We start from the raw sequence: 16117 nt of genomic DNA on the forward strand, positions 1-16117 counted from the left end.
TCATGATGCTATCACTAGTTACATTTTATTTTTCTAAGCATACTCTGCACTATGATTGAACTAACCATCTATCTTTTAGAACATTATCATTATTATTATTATTATTATTTACTACAGTAATGTCTGAAGAACTCAGGAATTATTGCCCCTTTGTGCTAGACCGTGTACAAACAACTCAAAGAGTCCCTGGCTCGGAGAGCTCCTACTCTAACTTTCTTTCACAATATTATTACTATGATACAGCACAGGAGATGTAGAAAAGCCAACTGTATTTTTAAAATATTAAACTGTAAAAGGAGTTGAATAAGAACCATTATATTTGTGTGTTAGAACTTTTATTGCAGTAATGCAGGGGTGTTCAAATTTTTCCCAAATGAAGAACATATTGGCAACTTGTCAGGGCTCTTAGAGCCAAGTCACCCTCCCTTGTTAATAACTTCCCTATCTCATAGAGGTGTTGTGAAACTAAATTCATTAATATTCATATGTGCTTTGGGAACTCAAATGGAAGGCGCTATATACAAGAATAATTATTATTTTAATAGAGTTTCAGCTCATAAGGATCAGGGCTGTTTATACGAATCCTCCATCTTAATCCTACCAACCTAGCAGCCAGATCAAGGTGGAACATTGCATGATGGGACTTGTAATCTCTGCAATCCTTTATACTGAAGATGAGGGTGTCCTCAAGCCATACAGTACATCTATGTGCATCTACATTTTGGTTATCACTGCAGTAACTAACTATGCTGAGAAAGTGCATTAATAAAAAAAAATCTGAAAGACTTCATGTCATGTCAAATTTCAAGATAACTAGGTTTGTGAAGAAAGAAATATATGTTGCTGTGTCTGTGGCCAATCAGAAAGCTCAAATTCCTGTGCGAAAAGGCAAGGGCAAAGTCTTATTTGAAATAAACTGTCCTTGCCTGTTAAATGAAAATGTATTTATAGTAAAATATTTATGATACCCATTGATCCAATGTCCCTTCCAAGAGCCCAAAGCAATCTATAAAAAAAACCAAAAAACATACACACACACACTAACCCAAAACCTTAGTTGTTTTAAACAGCAGAATGATCACGCAAAATAATTCTTTTATCTATTATCTATTAGAAACTGCAGACAGTAATTGCTGCACAAATCCCAGCAGTAAACAAACCAGTTTCACATTTTACATATTATCAAGAGGCTACAGAATTAATGGTTATGGCCAAAAAAATGTTGACACAGTTGCACACCGCACTTTAACATGCTGATCTTTTTAAAATAGTGCACCAGAAATATTTTTCCACTTTGTAAAAAGCCAGACTGTTTACATGCTTAAGTGGCTAGAGACTTTGCTGTCTGTGTGTGGTCTTAACATTTCAGTATCATAACTGTGAATATACAGAGCATGAAACAAGCTATTACACTTACAACTAAGACCAGACTCTGAATATTAAATGTTGAGATACAAATTCCTCAAAACGGGCATTAAACACACACACACACACACACCTATCTTTTTAAATTAAAAATAATCATTCACACAAAACACCTTTTTAAATAAAATCGTTCACAAAAATGTTTGTCAAGGTAGTCAAGGCTGTTAGAACATATCAGTAACTTACGTTACTTTGAAGGATTTTTTCCTCCGAAGTTTAAAAAAAAGAAAAACTAGAAAGTCCAGAACTTTTAAATTTAGATACAGTTAAAACAGAAGCAGTGTGGAAAGCATGGAGGTGTTCTGTAACTTCCTTAACTTTGATCCCATATTCCTACCACTCTTCCATGTAAAGTAGATACTTGTCTACAACAAGTTTTGTCTCATCAATGACAAGTATAATATCACATCTACAATAACTGAGAACTTAAATTCTGTGTATATTGTTGGTTTGGCTAGGAACCTCAGTGGCTCTGGACATCTTAAACCTCATATACTTTGGTGGTTCTCCAACAAAACTTCAAAAAAAAAAGTGAGCTCGAGACTATGAACATCTTTACCGATGTCCCTCCATGGTTTACAGAGTCAGGTATTAAGTAGCCAAACCATGTGGGAACAGAAGATGTAAGAGGTCTGCAACACAGGGAGGCCAGCTTTTGTGGAGAGTTACAGTTGACATAGTTGTGAAATGGCTGGCATACGTGAACGGTAAGGGGAAGATGAGAGGAAGCTGGATAGAGCCTGTGGTGTTTATAAACTGTAAAATGTACATATTGCCGTGGCTGTTGTGTCAGTGAAGGGGATTAATAAATACAAAAGTCCTTGCCCTTTTCCATATCGATCCCCCATGACTCCCCTCCAGTCTTGCTGGGACTCCCCACCCCCTAAGCAAAAAAGAAGGCGATGGGTGTCATGACCTCCTGACACCTATTTGTTCCCGGTAGGCTGAGAATCCCTAATGCACCCCTGGAAGGTGCCCAGATTCCACAGCAATGGGCACAGTATAAGAACCTGAATAGAATACATTATACATGTAGGAGGTGATATGTACATTAGTAAATTTATAGCATGGTAGTATGCAGCATGTAGTAATGGTATGTGGGTCCTGTTGTTAAAGTTATAGATGAGAGGTGTGTGGGGATAAGATTAGCTCATGAATGTGGGTGGAAGAGGTTATAGATACAGACGTTTCTGTGTACTTTCCCCACTCTATCTCCGTATGTGTGTGTGTTGTTTGTTTTTTAAATTTTAACAGATAAATATTTTGGCTCTCCAATGTATTTTTTTTATTTCCAAGTTCCTTTTATTTTCTTCTTTCAGATTACGGATATATACTTGAAACTTTTACTACCCCATGACACTGTTTTGGCTTTCAATTGCATCAGAGTAATTCTTCCACTGTTTTTAAAAACCTAACAAAACACACAGATTCCAGGCCCACGCTTCATAAGCTCTTTATGAGCAGTCAACACTGATCTGACTGCTGAGCACCAGCAGGATTATCCCTTCTGTGCCATTTAAACTTTATAAAATATCATGTGACTCATAAGCATTTTAGAAAGTGAGCACATCCCCAAATATACTGTCCTCCCTATATCAGGAAAATAATCAAGACAGGTATTGGAGAAAAGAAGCAATATCACTCTTTCTTAAAGGACTCCACTCGCAGAATAAACAGTAAGTGATCCTGGAAGCAGGAAGATCAGAGTCACTCTCCTTCTGACCTTTCTTTGAAGGGGAAGCAAGGTGGACCTCTGAGGAAAAGGGAGAAATTGACACCAAAATTCTGTGCTACTACTGGTTGCCACCTCTCTGATTTTCACAAGGGGAATGGACTACCCACAATATACCTTGGCAACCATTATACAAACTAACGTTTCTTGCACACTGGCTCCAACAATTATAAATACTAACAAGAATTGTAAATCTTAAATGAAAGTCTGTTTGCACACTAAACTACGGATGGTCAATTTACCTAACCTGAGTACGATATTATTGCCAACCAAGGTCTCTCTAGTTAATTAATGTGATACTCCAAACAGAACAGAAGAAACAATTCAGTTCGTAACAGTAGTATGACCAACGCTACAGAGCAGCACAGAGTTCTCAGTTTGGACAATGACTTTAGAGGTTGCTCTCAAATTAACTGGGATTTGATTCTTGGGCTCCAGCGTGCTGGATCGTCTCAGAGCATCATTTACATTAGTTTCAAGTCACTGATCTTCTATCCGAGTCCAGGCAGAATATAGTATTTATAGACTGTGATCATTGTGAAGGGACTAGTGTGATCATCTATTCTGACCACCTGAATACCACAGGCCAAAGAATTAAAATAATTCCTTTTGAACCAGATCATATATTTTAAAAAATACTATCTTGTATTAAAAATTGCCAGTGATGAAGAATTGCAGATATCTGATTTAATCCACTCACACATGGAGCAGCAATACTCAAGGAACATTATTCCAGGGACCTTTCCATTGTTTGACCACTAAGTGCAGGTATATGTAAAAATGATAAAAACGATTCATATTTTTCATTTTACTAAACTCCCAGTCTCTCCAGGTTCAATCAGAACCAGCAGCTCTCATAATTTAAGTTTTCTGCACATTGTTTCTTAAAAAACATTTACTTTTAGATTCATGTTGCCACATGTAATAACATTTCCCGTTCCATGGACAAATTTACACAATGTAATTCTCAGCTAGTCAATAAATGGAATGAGGAACGGCATGTTTTCAGCTGGGAAAGCTTCCTGCAGTTATGTGGTACAGAATTATCCATTGCTTGGAAATGAGATATTGTTCTGTTGCTATAACAACAAGATAAATAAGTAGGCTTTAAAACAATGTTTGATTAAAGAGTTTGTGTTCCTATCCTTCAACTGCAGAATTCCTGCTATTTTCATCTAGTTTACCACCAGTCCACTCCCAGAACAAGACCAAGACCCAACTTCATGGTAAACATAGTGACCAGGGTGAAACTTAATGGGGTTGGAAGGAAAGCTCATTAAAACACTTGTTCCAACTATTGCACCTGTGTGAGTCTCTGTCACTAAAATAAGGATAGAAAAAGGAACATTCACACACATTCAATTGCCAAATATCACTGTATTAGCAATATTGTATATGTGTATTTTATTATAGCTGAAGTGCTCCAACATTCGCAGCAATATTCAGGAGGTTCAGAGAAATATCCTGAAGGTTACTGAATCTGGGGTTTTCAGAAGGAATAAGAATCCTCTGCTGTCAGCTATTCCGACTACTAATGGATATAGTCTAGAGCAGCAGCTCCCAAATGTTACTGGTTCACATACCACCTTCATAAAAAATTACTGGGAAGTGACTGATGGAGCATCAAGCTCATGCACTACCAGCGATAAACATACCACAGCTTGAAAACCTGTGGTCTAGAAGATGATGACAATGGTTCCTTGTAACCTTATAATCTTATGAATAATTCAAAAAGCCCTGAAGTACATGCAAATTAGTGACGGTTTTGCTGTACGGGGATGGGGGAATCATTGTTTTATAATAGACTGGGCTTTGCAGATAGACCTTTTCTAGTCTGTATCACTATTCAGTTTCTGCAAATAACACTAAATGAGGAGAGTAAATTCTGTAATACCCATGGTAATCACAAAACATTTGTAAAATTACTTCTTTGGATTAGGGATTTGTAATCACAGTCCTGATATAATTAATGGCCATGCTTATCCATGTCCTAATTGTCTGAGAAAGATATATTATCAACATATTTTCAAGGCCAGACCAAAACATTTTGTTCAGCTGCCAGAAATTGGGGACAAGTAGATGAGAGAAACCTTTCCTTTGAATTTCTGGAGTCTTTCAAGACCAACTTTTCACTTCTGTAACTTTCCAAAGCACATGGATTTAACTCTGGGAAGGATACAATTAAACTTCGTGAATTGGAAACAAAAAAAATCTCATATTCATGAAACACCTGCTCCACACAAATCTATAAATTCACTACCCTCTCCTCAAAGTCAACCTCTGCTGTGACACCTGCCTCAGCCAACCAATAAGGGCTTGATGCATGTCTGGCAGAGATAGCCAATTTATTTAAAATTAAAAAGAAACACTTTGTGCAATAGTGACCTATTTAACTGGATGATCTTATTTCTCTTACTGTAGTCCTCCTATGGTATGACACACTCATTTGTTGCCACACTTCCCAGTTTAGACATAACCTCTTTGAGACGCAGCCTGGCACTATGTGACTGTACAGCTACTAGCACAATGCAAACGTTTTCTTGACGGGAGCCTCTAGGTGCTACTCCAGTATGAATAAATAAGAGTACAACACCTGTTCACAATAAACTTGGTCTCAGTTAATGAACATTGCCTTGTTAGTATGGTAGTGTTGTGCAGATTAGTTTCTATTCTATTTTACTACTGTCGGAATGAGTTTTATCTCTTGAATATTAGGAACTGAAAAAAACAGAGAAGAGCAAGTTATGCGTGGCATGCCCTGCTAACTGCCAAAGTCTAGGATTTTGGTACTGAACAGATCCTCCTACTAATGGCCTAAAATTTAGCTTTTCCTAAGTCTCCAGTTCAGCAGATATTTTACATTCACCATTTATACTGTTTGCAGTGTTTTTATCTAGATGATATAAAACAGAATAATCCATAACAGTGTCTATTTGGTTAGCCATGTCCTTTATTAAATCACTGTTACATTCAAGGAACAGAGAAGGAAGACATTGCCTTGTGAAGTCCCTGAGTTTAAATGAAGAGTACGCTGGTTTAGGCTTGAAGAACAATAATTATTTGTGTGTCATATAAACTGCTGTTTATTCATTTCAGCAATGTCTGATACACCAGACTCCTTGCACCTACTTACTAGATCCCTTACGCAAACTTTGACAATCGTTGAAAACTCCCTAATTTAAGCTACACAATTAGAATATTCCATTTCTGTATCAAAGGACAAACAGTATATAGTTAATTTTTCAGATTCATAACCAAGCACATTGTTTATCAGAGTACTGCACAATCCTTATGCTAACATCTTTCAAAAAAAACCAAGCAGAGATGGAAATAGTAACAAGCTGATACAGCAGCATATACATTTATCAGTCATTACAAGTAGGCACCATTAAAAATGGACAGTTACCATCCAGGGTATTTCCCATTCAAAGTATAAAGAATATTGCAGCAAAAGAAAATTCTGATGGTAAATGTCTAATTGCACAATACATGTGATACAGTTGTGTAGGAGAGTGATACTTGAGACAGAAAAGAGTCTCCATGTGTGCAAAATACTCTTGTACAGCATCCAGTTACCATTCAGACTATCTCTAGTCTTTCCCTCAGTTCTCCCTCACAAGTGAGAAGAACTAACTGCTCATCAGTACACAGACTGAAACACTTAAGCAGCATTTACTGTCTGGAACCAACAATTGCTTTTTAATTGGGTTAGGATACCAGCTCATATTCTGTGTGTGTTTTCTTTATTGCATAGTCCTCTGTTCTTCAATTTTCTTCAATTTTATTCTTCAATTTTTTATATATTATTATTATTATTATTGGACCCATCACTGCAATTTATTATTGAATGGAACTGAAACCCAGTGTAGCTGTATGGATCTTTCCTACCATAGGTTTTAAATACAGGCTGGACAATTTTCTGGAACGCAGAGCGATGGGAGAAACTGGAGATGACTTCTAATGTATTCAAAGTCAAAAAAATATAATCTTCTTCTTTCATACATTATTTATTTATTGCCATGCTGCTTTCAGTACTTGGTAATGTCTTCTCTATATGATACAAACCTGCTAACAAATTTATCTTGTACCAGATTTTTTTTCCCCTTGGTATCTGAAATGCAAATTCAGTTCTAATCAGATCACCCCTTTTGTTTCAAGTCACAGAATATCAAGTATCCTCTTCCTGGAACAGTGGATCAATTCATCTCTCCTCCAAAATCCTCAGTCTCTCCATTCCACAATTAGCTTGTCTATTTTACTTTGTATGAAAAACCCCCCAGTCAGCAGTTTTAGTTAGTATTACTAAACTCCTGTTGCAGATCAATTCCAGAGACTGCAGCACAGTGCTAGGAAGAGCAGCTCAAGTCTATCATCTAAGTTTTAAGTTCAGCAACAGGAAAATACGTGATACTGCCTAGAACAAATAACAAAATAATTTGAAGAAAATGGATGGTGAAGAAAAGACTTCTGAAGCTCACCGGTTAGTCTGCATGTGAATTTCACTGCATTCAAATCCAATGCATTTGGCCTTCTATCTTCATATTGCTGATATATATATATCAGTGGTATCAGTTCCGTCATCAAAATATGAGTTTTGATATTATGTATTTTGAACCATGCAGTGATACTTTGCTTTGCTTCAAGAACTTCCACTGGAAGCACAGTGGGCCTCACAGCAAGTCAGAAGTAATTGTAGTCGAAAGAGTGACACCAGGGTAAAATGTGGGTGAATTAGATGACAAACAAGATTATAGTGTTTTGGAGTTCCTCCCCTAGAATCTGCCTTTGGTTTCCATATGAAAGTTAGATCTTGTTTATAACTGATTTGGAGGCACCATTCCTAGAGAGGGATAGGGAGCGCGAACACTGACAGACCTTGAACTTACATCAATAATAAAAAAAACTCAAAAATAACTAAGGCTAACAAGCCAAACTGAATAAGGCTAGTGACAGAACAATTTTATAAATCCTTAGAGTTAGGCTATATTCTATTGCCAATATACTCTTACAGGCCCTGATCCCAAACTCATTGATTACAATGAGGTTGGGTCAGGTCCACAGAAAGAGCCATTATGTTTCATTATCATCACTCAGTTCAAAAGTATTACTTAATCTGAAAAGGCTCCAAATGTGATTTCTTCAAGTTTCAGATTTTTAGTTCCTTAAACTACTTTTAAAACTTTAACTGGAAGTTATAGTTTTTGCCAGTCACACTGTTGTGGCTTGATTGAGCAGCTGTCAACTGTTAAAGAATAAGTGCACCGTCATCCCGGACAGAGTAAGAGCAACTGTGGAAAATGAAACATTTATATGGACACTAAACTTTCTGAAGCCATGGCAATGCATCTATTTTCATCAGCTGACCATTAGTCATCATTTTATCAGCAGGTTAGAAGGGTTTTCACAATAGTCAAGAATCATCAAACATCATGGATTACAATGAATGCAGAAAATACACAATGTGACTTTCTCTGCTCTACTGTTATTTAAGGAAACGTTAGCATGCTCAGTCAAAAAGAATATTTGCAGAGTCACAGCTGACTGGTAAATATTGTAGTATGCATGAGACACTCACTTTTTATTGGAGAACTGAAATTGAATAACCTATTTTTTGTCCGCACAGCTTAAAAGAATAGAACAATTTTAAGGAAATTGTGGACTACTGAATTTTGTCTTTTAGTTTATCCTGCATACACTCTTTTGTCACATCTCTTCCTCATTTCACTCTCCTTCTATCATGATGTCCCAACACACTGAACACTCAGACAACAGGGATAATACTGAATCTTCACCCACCAGAATCAATTTACATAGCACATGATGGGAGAGGAAAACAGAATTCAGAAACCTCACTTTCTAAGTATAAAAGTAAATTTAATTATTTAAATTACTGAAAACAGAAGGCTAAACGAGTTGTACCACCAGCCCTTTACTCTGTACCACATGAAGTGACTGCCAGGAAAGTTCTCTCATATTATTGGCATGTACCCCAGCTTCTTCCTACCCTTTTCCCGCAAGGTTCCTCTGTTATCACCCTTAATCTCATTGCTCTCCATCATTCCTCCCTCCTTTCCCCAGGCCTGATCCATAGCTTTTTCAAGTCTGAGGAGATCTTCCCAGAGATTTCAGAGGGGTTGGGATCAGGCTATCCACTCACTCCTTTCCTGATTAATGTTGTTCTTCTTTTCTTTTTCCCGTTCCCTTATTTACTCACCTCTTTTGCCATTCTATATCCTGCCACTCCTGCCCCCATAAATATGAAAGAGAAATTGCACAGTAAGAAAAAAAAACAATAAAAGCAATTAATAAATGTGCCCATCACCCTTGATAACTTTGTTTTTATGTTGTTTCCATTTCTCCAACCCTTCACGCTGTTTAAAATCTAAAAAACCAGGTGACAGATGAAGGAAAAAAACACATTTTACTATGTTTACATAGTGTCAAGCAAAATGGTGCTTCAATCCTGATGGCAGTATTGCTGTGATACTAATTAGCATTATTATTATTATTAGACCACCACCACCCAAAGCTGTACATTGTACTTGTTTTGTATAATGCAGTTGAAATAGACATAGTTCAAATACTATTTACTTTAGGTACTTACATGGCCCTTATGAAAAGAATTCCATCCCTGGGAACCCAGCATTTTGAGTGGGTAGTATAGCCCTTAAAGTAAGAGGGTCAAAAAACATACTAAATTATCGGGCCTCCTTCTATATAAGGAAAATTCATTCAGCAGCCTCTAAAAACAATTCACAGAACTCTGGCATCTTACTTTTAAGATTAAATTGAATTCTTACACACTGTTTTTTAATATTAAAAAATAGTTTAATTCTTTTGAAAATGTTTTGCCAGAGTATCCCTACTAATATAACCTATTTGATTTCACATATAAAATAGCCTTTATAGTCATACTAAGAAGAAGCAGAAAAATACATTCACTATAATTATTTAAGGTAAGCCATCCCTCTAGAGAGCTGGTTTTCCAAGCTAAGTGATATGTCAAAAGATATGCACAATATATAATGTAGGAAAAACATTCAGCTGCAAGAACCTGATACAAAACCGTTGATTTGTCATGACAGATTTTTATGAAAATCTCTTTTGTTTACTCTATAAAAGCAGTATCTTGGAAAATAGCAATCTTTTACATAAAGTATTTTTTACCCTTGCTCTCCCTACACCTTACAAACAGTACATTCATATACATATGGATTTAACTACTCAGTAGAGTAGTAAAATGCACAGCCCATTCCCCATGGTCCTAAAACAAAGACCTAGCCACTATCCTATCAACAACAGATTAAAAATCTAACTATACTTTATATTTTAAACCGAACTATTTACTGGAAAAGATAGGTCAAGCCTTGTTTTCCGCTACAAGGATAGTACTGATCGGCTACCTCAGGCCAGTGAAACTTACAAAATCATTAACCTCAGTAGCTATCCAAGTAAGCAAGACAATCAGCTTTAAGAGTCAGCCACAGGATCATCACTCAATACACAAGTGATTGTCAATACCCTGGAAAAGGTCTATGGCAGCTAAGCAATCAGAGAGCAAAGAAATGAGGGGAGACACACAAAAATGAAATATTAATTTTATTAATGGTTTTCTAAAAGTAAGTTACCCTGCCCCAATATTACAAATGAAACCACAATGAATCCACACCAAAATAAAGCGTCCAATTCTGTATTCTCAGGCCCAACCAGATCTCAATGGCAACTCGCACATATCTGGGGGCAGAATTTTGTTCTAAAATCACATGCTATTATTATTATTATGGCATAGGTCAATACTAGTATACAGTCTGACAAAAAAAAACATTTCTCTCAATATATCTATTCAGTCCTTTTTCACCCTGATAAAAAGATTAAAACTTTTTAGTATATTTCCCTTAATGGAATGCTTTAAGAAGTGTAAAAATGTTCAACAGGAAAACTTTTAACAATGTTTGATGGTTACATTTAAACTAAAAGATACCAAGGGTTCTCTCTGCATTTATTTATTAAGCAATGGCTGCGTGTTTGGTCCCATACAAAACAGAGGTAAGACGTTCCCTGCCTCAAGGAGTTTGCAACCTATAGACCTTAGCCCTCAACAGCTCTCAGTGACAACAATGAGAAATGTGGGGAGCTGACCACTTCTGAAAATCTAGCCCAAAATGTCCTGGCTGACCAGTGGAACATTTTAACAGCAATTATTCTAATCTCAGATATGTGGCAGTAAAGGTCTACAAATCTGAGTTAGAACAGAGCCCTTAACTTGTAAATGCAAGGAAGTCCAAAGTGAAAGAAACCATCTCAGAGAAGAGATTTATTATTTTAGCATATTTTCACTAAAGCTTAAGAGTTACCAACTCAGATGTACTCTTTTTGAAAGGCATGACAGATCAACATATTATAAATAGTATATGAGGTTGATTTATATTATGGCTACATGGCTTACTATATTTAGTTGAGTAGTTTGGCATGGGTAGATGCAAATTACATAATTTCAGGAGAATTCTCCTTTTTAACCTTTCATCAACTTTAAACAAAAGCCCAGTGGTATTTTTTCTCAAATCTATATACAGTTCATGATTTTGCTTTAAGCCTGCCCAATTAAGGTTAAGATTTGCTTACTTATAATAGCACTAAAATATTTTAGCAGCATAGACACACACAGACTTTATCCTAATTAAGTTCATTATGCCTCATTTTTTAGTTTTTTTGATTCTACCATATAGCACACCATGAAGCAAGGAGGTATCAGTATTGCTTAAAACTGAAAATATTTGCTCAAATTACTATTCATTAAATGTTAGCTGTCGCATATCACAATATACTATGGTTTCCAGCCAATTGGCAACTGAAATATGTGCATTTAGGACTTAACTGTAGTTTTTGTAATAAACGTATAAAAGCGATTTTACTGCATCAATTAACTTCATTTCATTTACTTTTAAGAATCTCCCACAAAAAGACTTATGCTCTTCTTTCAAATGTGGACCAACTACTCCCTCTGCTGAAAATAATCTACCATTACACAGCAGAAAGATGTTAAAAGATCCTATGAGAGCCCTCTGGTAGAATACATGTATCTTCATGTAAAGTAAAGCTATTAAATATATTGTAGGTGTTTTCTCTTTTTAAAACACATTTGAAACTATTAAGACAAAAATGAAAGATGGGATAATAAGCTGTATATTCCAGATTCTGACCACCACAGTATTTATAATGTTGAGGTGTTTCCCTCCCGTTTCTACATACTACTCACGGGAAGACAAGCCAAAATATGTGTATTTCAATTGTATGCAATATTTATTGCAATAGTGGCACAATATTTCTATTATTTATTACTTTAAATTGTATTACAAGCCTCAACAGAGTAAGAACATGCTATCTTATATTGCCTCTCCGTGTAATGGAGCAGAAGCAATTTCTGGTCCTTAATGGGGAGCCTTTTGAAGAAAAACCTTCTCCAGAAAGTGGAATATAAAGGAGAGAGGGAGCAATCATATTTATATTCACTGGAGAACATATCTTTTGGTAAGCAAAAACCCACAGATGGAAATCCACGCCCAGTAAATAAATAAGCCTGACAAAGTGATCTTTCAGGTTTCAATTAATAGGAAATTGCTTCTACAGCTGTCAACCTGGAAAAACTTCATGGACACAAAAAATATGAAACTAATTTATATTCCTATTCAGCATTCTGTATACACCAGAAATTTGCCTTTGCTCCTCCAACATTACAAAGAGAAATAGAAGTAAGTGTCCCAAACCTATAGCACGCTGTGGCTGATGTGACTGGTACCTGACTCATACCATAGCAATATGAAACACCTGTATGAGAAACCACCAGTTTGCTCAGCTGAGCTCTCATGATGTCATTGACAATAGTGTGATTGCCAAAGTAAATGGTTGGATAGAGTTGCAGTGTCTGTGCTAGATAGGCAATCCACACCACATTGCTGATTAGAGACCAAAGATCTCAAGACTCTATCCAGCACAAACACTCCAACTCAACCCAGCCGATCACCTTGGCAATGGCACTAGTGTTGATGACACCAGGACTCAGCCGATCAAATAACAGGATTCCCGTAGGGCTCCTGTTGCTACTTTTCTACCAGTAGAATACCAGTGATGTATACTCAGGATATCAGCCACAGAGTGCTATAAATGTGAAACATTAATCCTATCTTCCCTTGTAATGATGGAGAAGAAGATGCAAATTTCTGGCATATATAGTTGTCCTTGACGAAGACATGGGACTGTATGTACAGTCAAGTTAGAGATGATATGAGGAGGAAAATGCTAAAAAGCTCATTGCATGACTTATGATTCTCTTTCCCTTGTGGTACAGCCTTGACTACATACCAGGGAGGACTAACCAGCTGGTCTCTTTGTTAAATAGGTTAGCTTGCCATGAAACCAGGATACAGCAGCTTAGATGACTGCCATATCTGGATGATCATGAATATTTTCTAACAACCCTCCAAAAAGTAAAGCTACCTATCCACAAAGGACAAACATAAGTTCTCCTATGAAGAAAAATCTTGGAGAAGACCCCAGCCAAGATCAACACGCTGTTCTAATCACATGGAATTATAGGCAAGGTCTAAATTACCGTTTGCATTTCTTCATTTACGAAAACGGAGAAGAAGGTCTGGAAGTAGAAGCAGATAATAAGATCGAGTGATTTTTTTACATACCCATTGCTTTGAGTTGAAATAGTTTACAGGTGGGCAGAACTATACAATGCTAGTTTACATGATACCTCAATAAAGACAGCGCTAATCTTTAAATATTTAGATATTATATAATGAAATCATATATAAACAAACTATATATATATATAAATAACAAAAGCATACATATATGCTCTTGTGATTTATTTTACAGTTAATATTTTACAGTGTGGTAATAAAAACAATTAACACCTGGAAAGAGCTATAGAAGAAGAGGAAAAAAATAGGAATTGTGAAAAAAAAAACAAGAAGCAGTGACTGACCACAAAAAAAGTTTAACAATATGATTACCTGCAAAAAAAAAAAAACAAAAGTCTTAGATGATCTGATGAGGGAGTTACTTGGTTAATTTTAAATATTAGTCAGAGAGAAGTGATTCCTATTTTTAATCCAGATAGTTAAGACTATTACACTGGCAATTCATGCAGTTTTCTGACTCACTAACTATGAACTATAAGGTGAGTAGCTTTAAATTACACAAGCATAGTTTTTTAAATTTCATTTGAAAGGACAAAACCTCCAACAGAGGTACTCTGACAAGGTCCGGTGGTGTACATGGTATACCAATTGCATTTTTATTGTCATGAATATAGTCTCCATTTTGTAAGTGCGAATACCAAGGGACAAAATGTGCTATGCTGGCCTGATACTTTATCATTAACTTAAATATAGATATATATAGAGTAGCCATATATTAAAGATTACCGTGGTAATATTGGTTATTATGAAAGATTTGAAGCTCTGCTTACCTTAATAACAAACTTGCTGGATGCCATGATTATCAGTTCAAACAGAGCCCCTAAAATATCAAAAAGAAGTTACAAATAAAGATCTGCACTAGAAAAAAAGAATACCAGATCTTTATACCAAGTGGCAAATAATTTTAGGTCCACTATGGGTTTATTCCACGCTCATGTTGCTTTACGTATTGTAGACTCTCCTCCCATTGAAATCAAAGGAAAAACTCTTACTCCACTTTAAGAATATCAATCTAGCTACCTACCTTTGGTACTTTTATGGCCTCCGCTACCATAATATCTCACTATGTTTAATGTATTTATCATCACAACACCTCTGTGAGGTAGGGCAATACTATCCATCCTGATTTTACAAATGGGAAAGAGGCATAGATAGACCAGTCTATAGTCACACAGGAAATTCTTGTGGAACAGGACATGGAAGCCAGGCCTCCCAAATCCTGGGCAAGTGCCACCACTAGACCGTCCCCAGACCCACCCAACCTCCCCGCCATCCTTTTCTTTTTCCTTAGGCCTGCCCTACCAGCTTCTTTTCTCTACCAGCAATTCTTATTCCTTTAGTACTCGCACCCTAAAAATTACATCCATCACCACCACCTGTTCTATGAAAATCGAAATGTCGGCCTTTCTCTCTACAGAAAACCCTGGTGAAGCAGTTTAGGAGACCTTCAGTGATTCACAATTCTCACTTCCTGAGTGCTCTAGTGAAAATCCCAGAAACATAGCCCTATCCAAGGACACATCCTACAGGAGAAATTCCTTTGCACAGCAAACTAGTTTTCTTCAAAAAGAGAAATATAAACTGAAGAGGAGAGAGGATATCACCTGTTCTAATGAGTTGTCTCCTCAACCCTGTATCATGGTCAGATGATGGTTTTGGATATCTTTTTCCTCTCTCCCCTCACAACCTTTCATTAAAAAGGAGTCTGTGGCCCAGTAAGTCCCTTTCTCCTCTACCTGGATGACAACTCCATTCCTGCCAGTCAGAGGGACCCTATGACAGCTTGTATATCTCCTATTGTGCTCCATGTGCGGGGAGTCTCTTGTAGTGATGTCCTAACTGGGTCCCTTCAGAACTACACCATGATATGGGATTCTGGGAAATAAATCCTAGTGTTGTACCTGCACTTGAGTCAATCAGGTGCATAGGAGGTTAGTTAGGATCAGAAATTTAAAATGGGGTAGAGTTCTTTTCAGGAAAGAACTGACAAGTGTTTGCTGACCAAAAGCCAGGACTGGAAGCTCTAACTGACAAAAAAGCTGCCTTGTCTATATTGTTTTGTTTAGATTTTAGACTATTAAAATGGATTTAGGGAATGTGGCCAAAGATATTGCCGACGAGCATTATTTTGATTGGTCTACAGGAAAAATTGTAAATAAACCTGAAACCCTAAAATGGGTTCTGCTGCTTAATTTGGGAGCCCTGCTGAGGTTCTGTCCAGCTGCATGGACTCTGGCCCGGCTCACAGATC

At 36.7% G+C, this 16117-nt stretch overlaps 1 protein-coding gene across 13 annotated transcripts in view; it reads right to left on the reverse strand.

The window, feature by feature from the left end:
* LOC102945887 (SLX4 interacting protein) overlaps positions 1–16117 on the reverse strand; it is a 125510-nt gene that overhangs the window by 96816 nt on the left and 12577 nt on the right. For 4 of the 13 annotated variants that reach the window (XM_037896144.2, XM_043544042.1, XM_043544041.1 and 1 more), the window contains exon 2: positions 14637–14686. In XM_037896144.2, the coding sequence (XP_037752072.1) occupies positions 14637–14663 (27 nt within the window). In that variant the 5' untranslated portion in view covers positions 14664–14686. Of the gene's footprint in view, positions 1–9761; positions 9824–13766; positions 13806–14636; positions 14687–16117 lie in introns of those variants that run through there. The other 9 variants (XM_043544040.1, XM_037896139.2, XM_037896140.2 and 6 more) reach the window with 6 other exon arrangements.

The sequence above is a fragment of the Chelonia mydas genome, chromosome 3, assembly GCF_015237465.2.
Source record: "Chelonia mydas isolate rCheMyd1 chromosome 3, rCheMyd1.pri.v2, whole genome shotgun sequence".
Taxonomy (NCBI): domain Eukaryota; kingdom Metazoa; phylum Chordata; order Testudines; family Cheloniidae; genus Chelonia; species Chelonia mydas.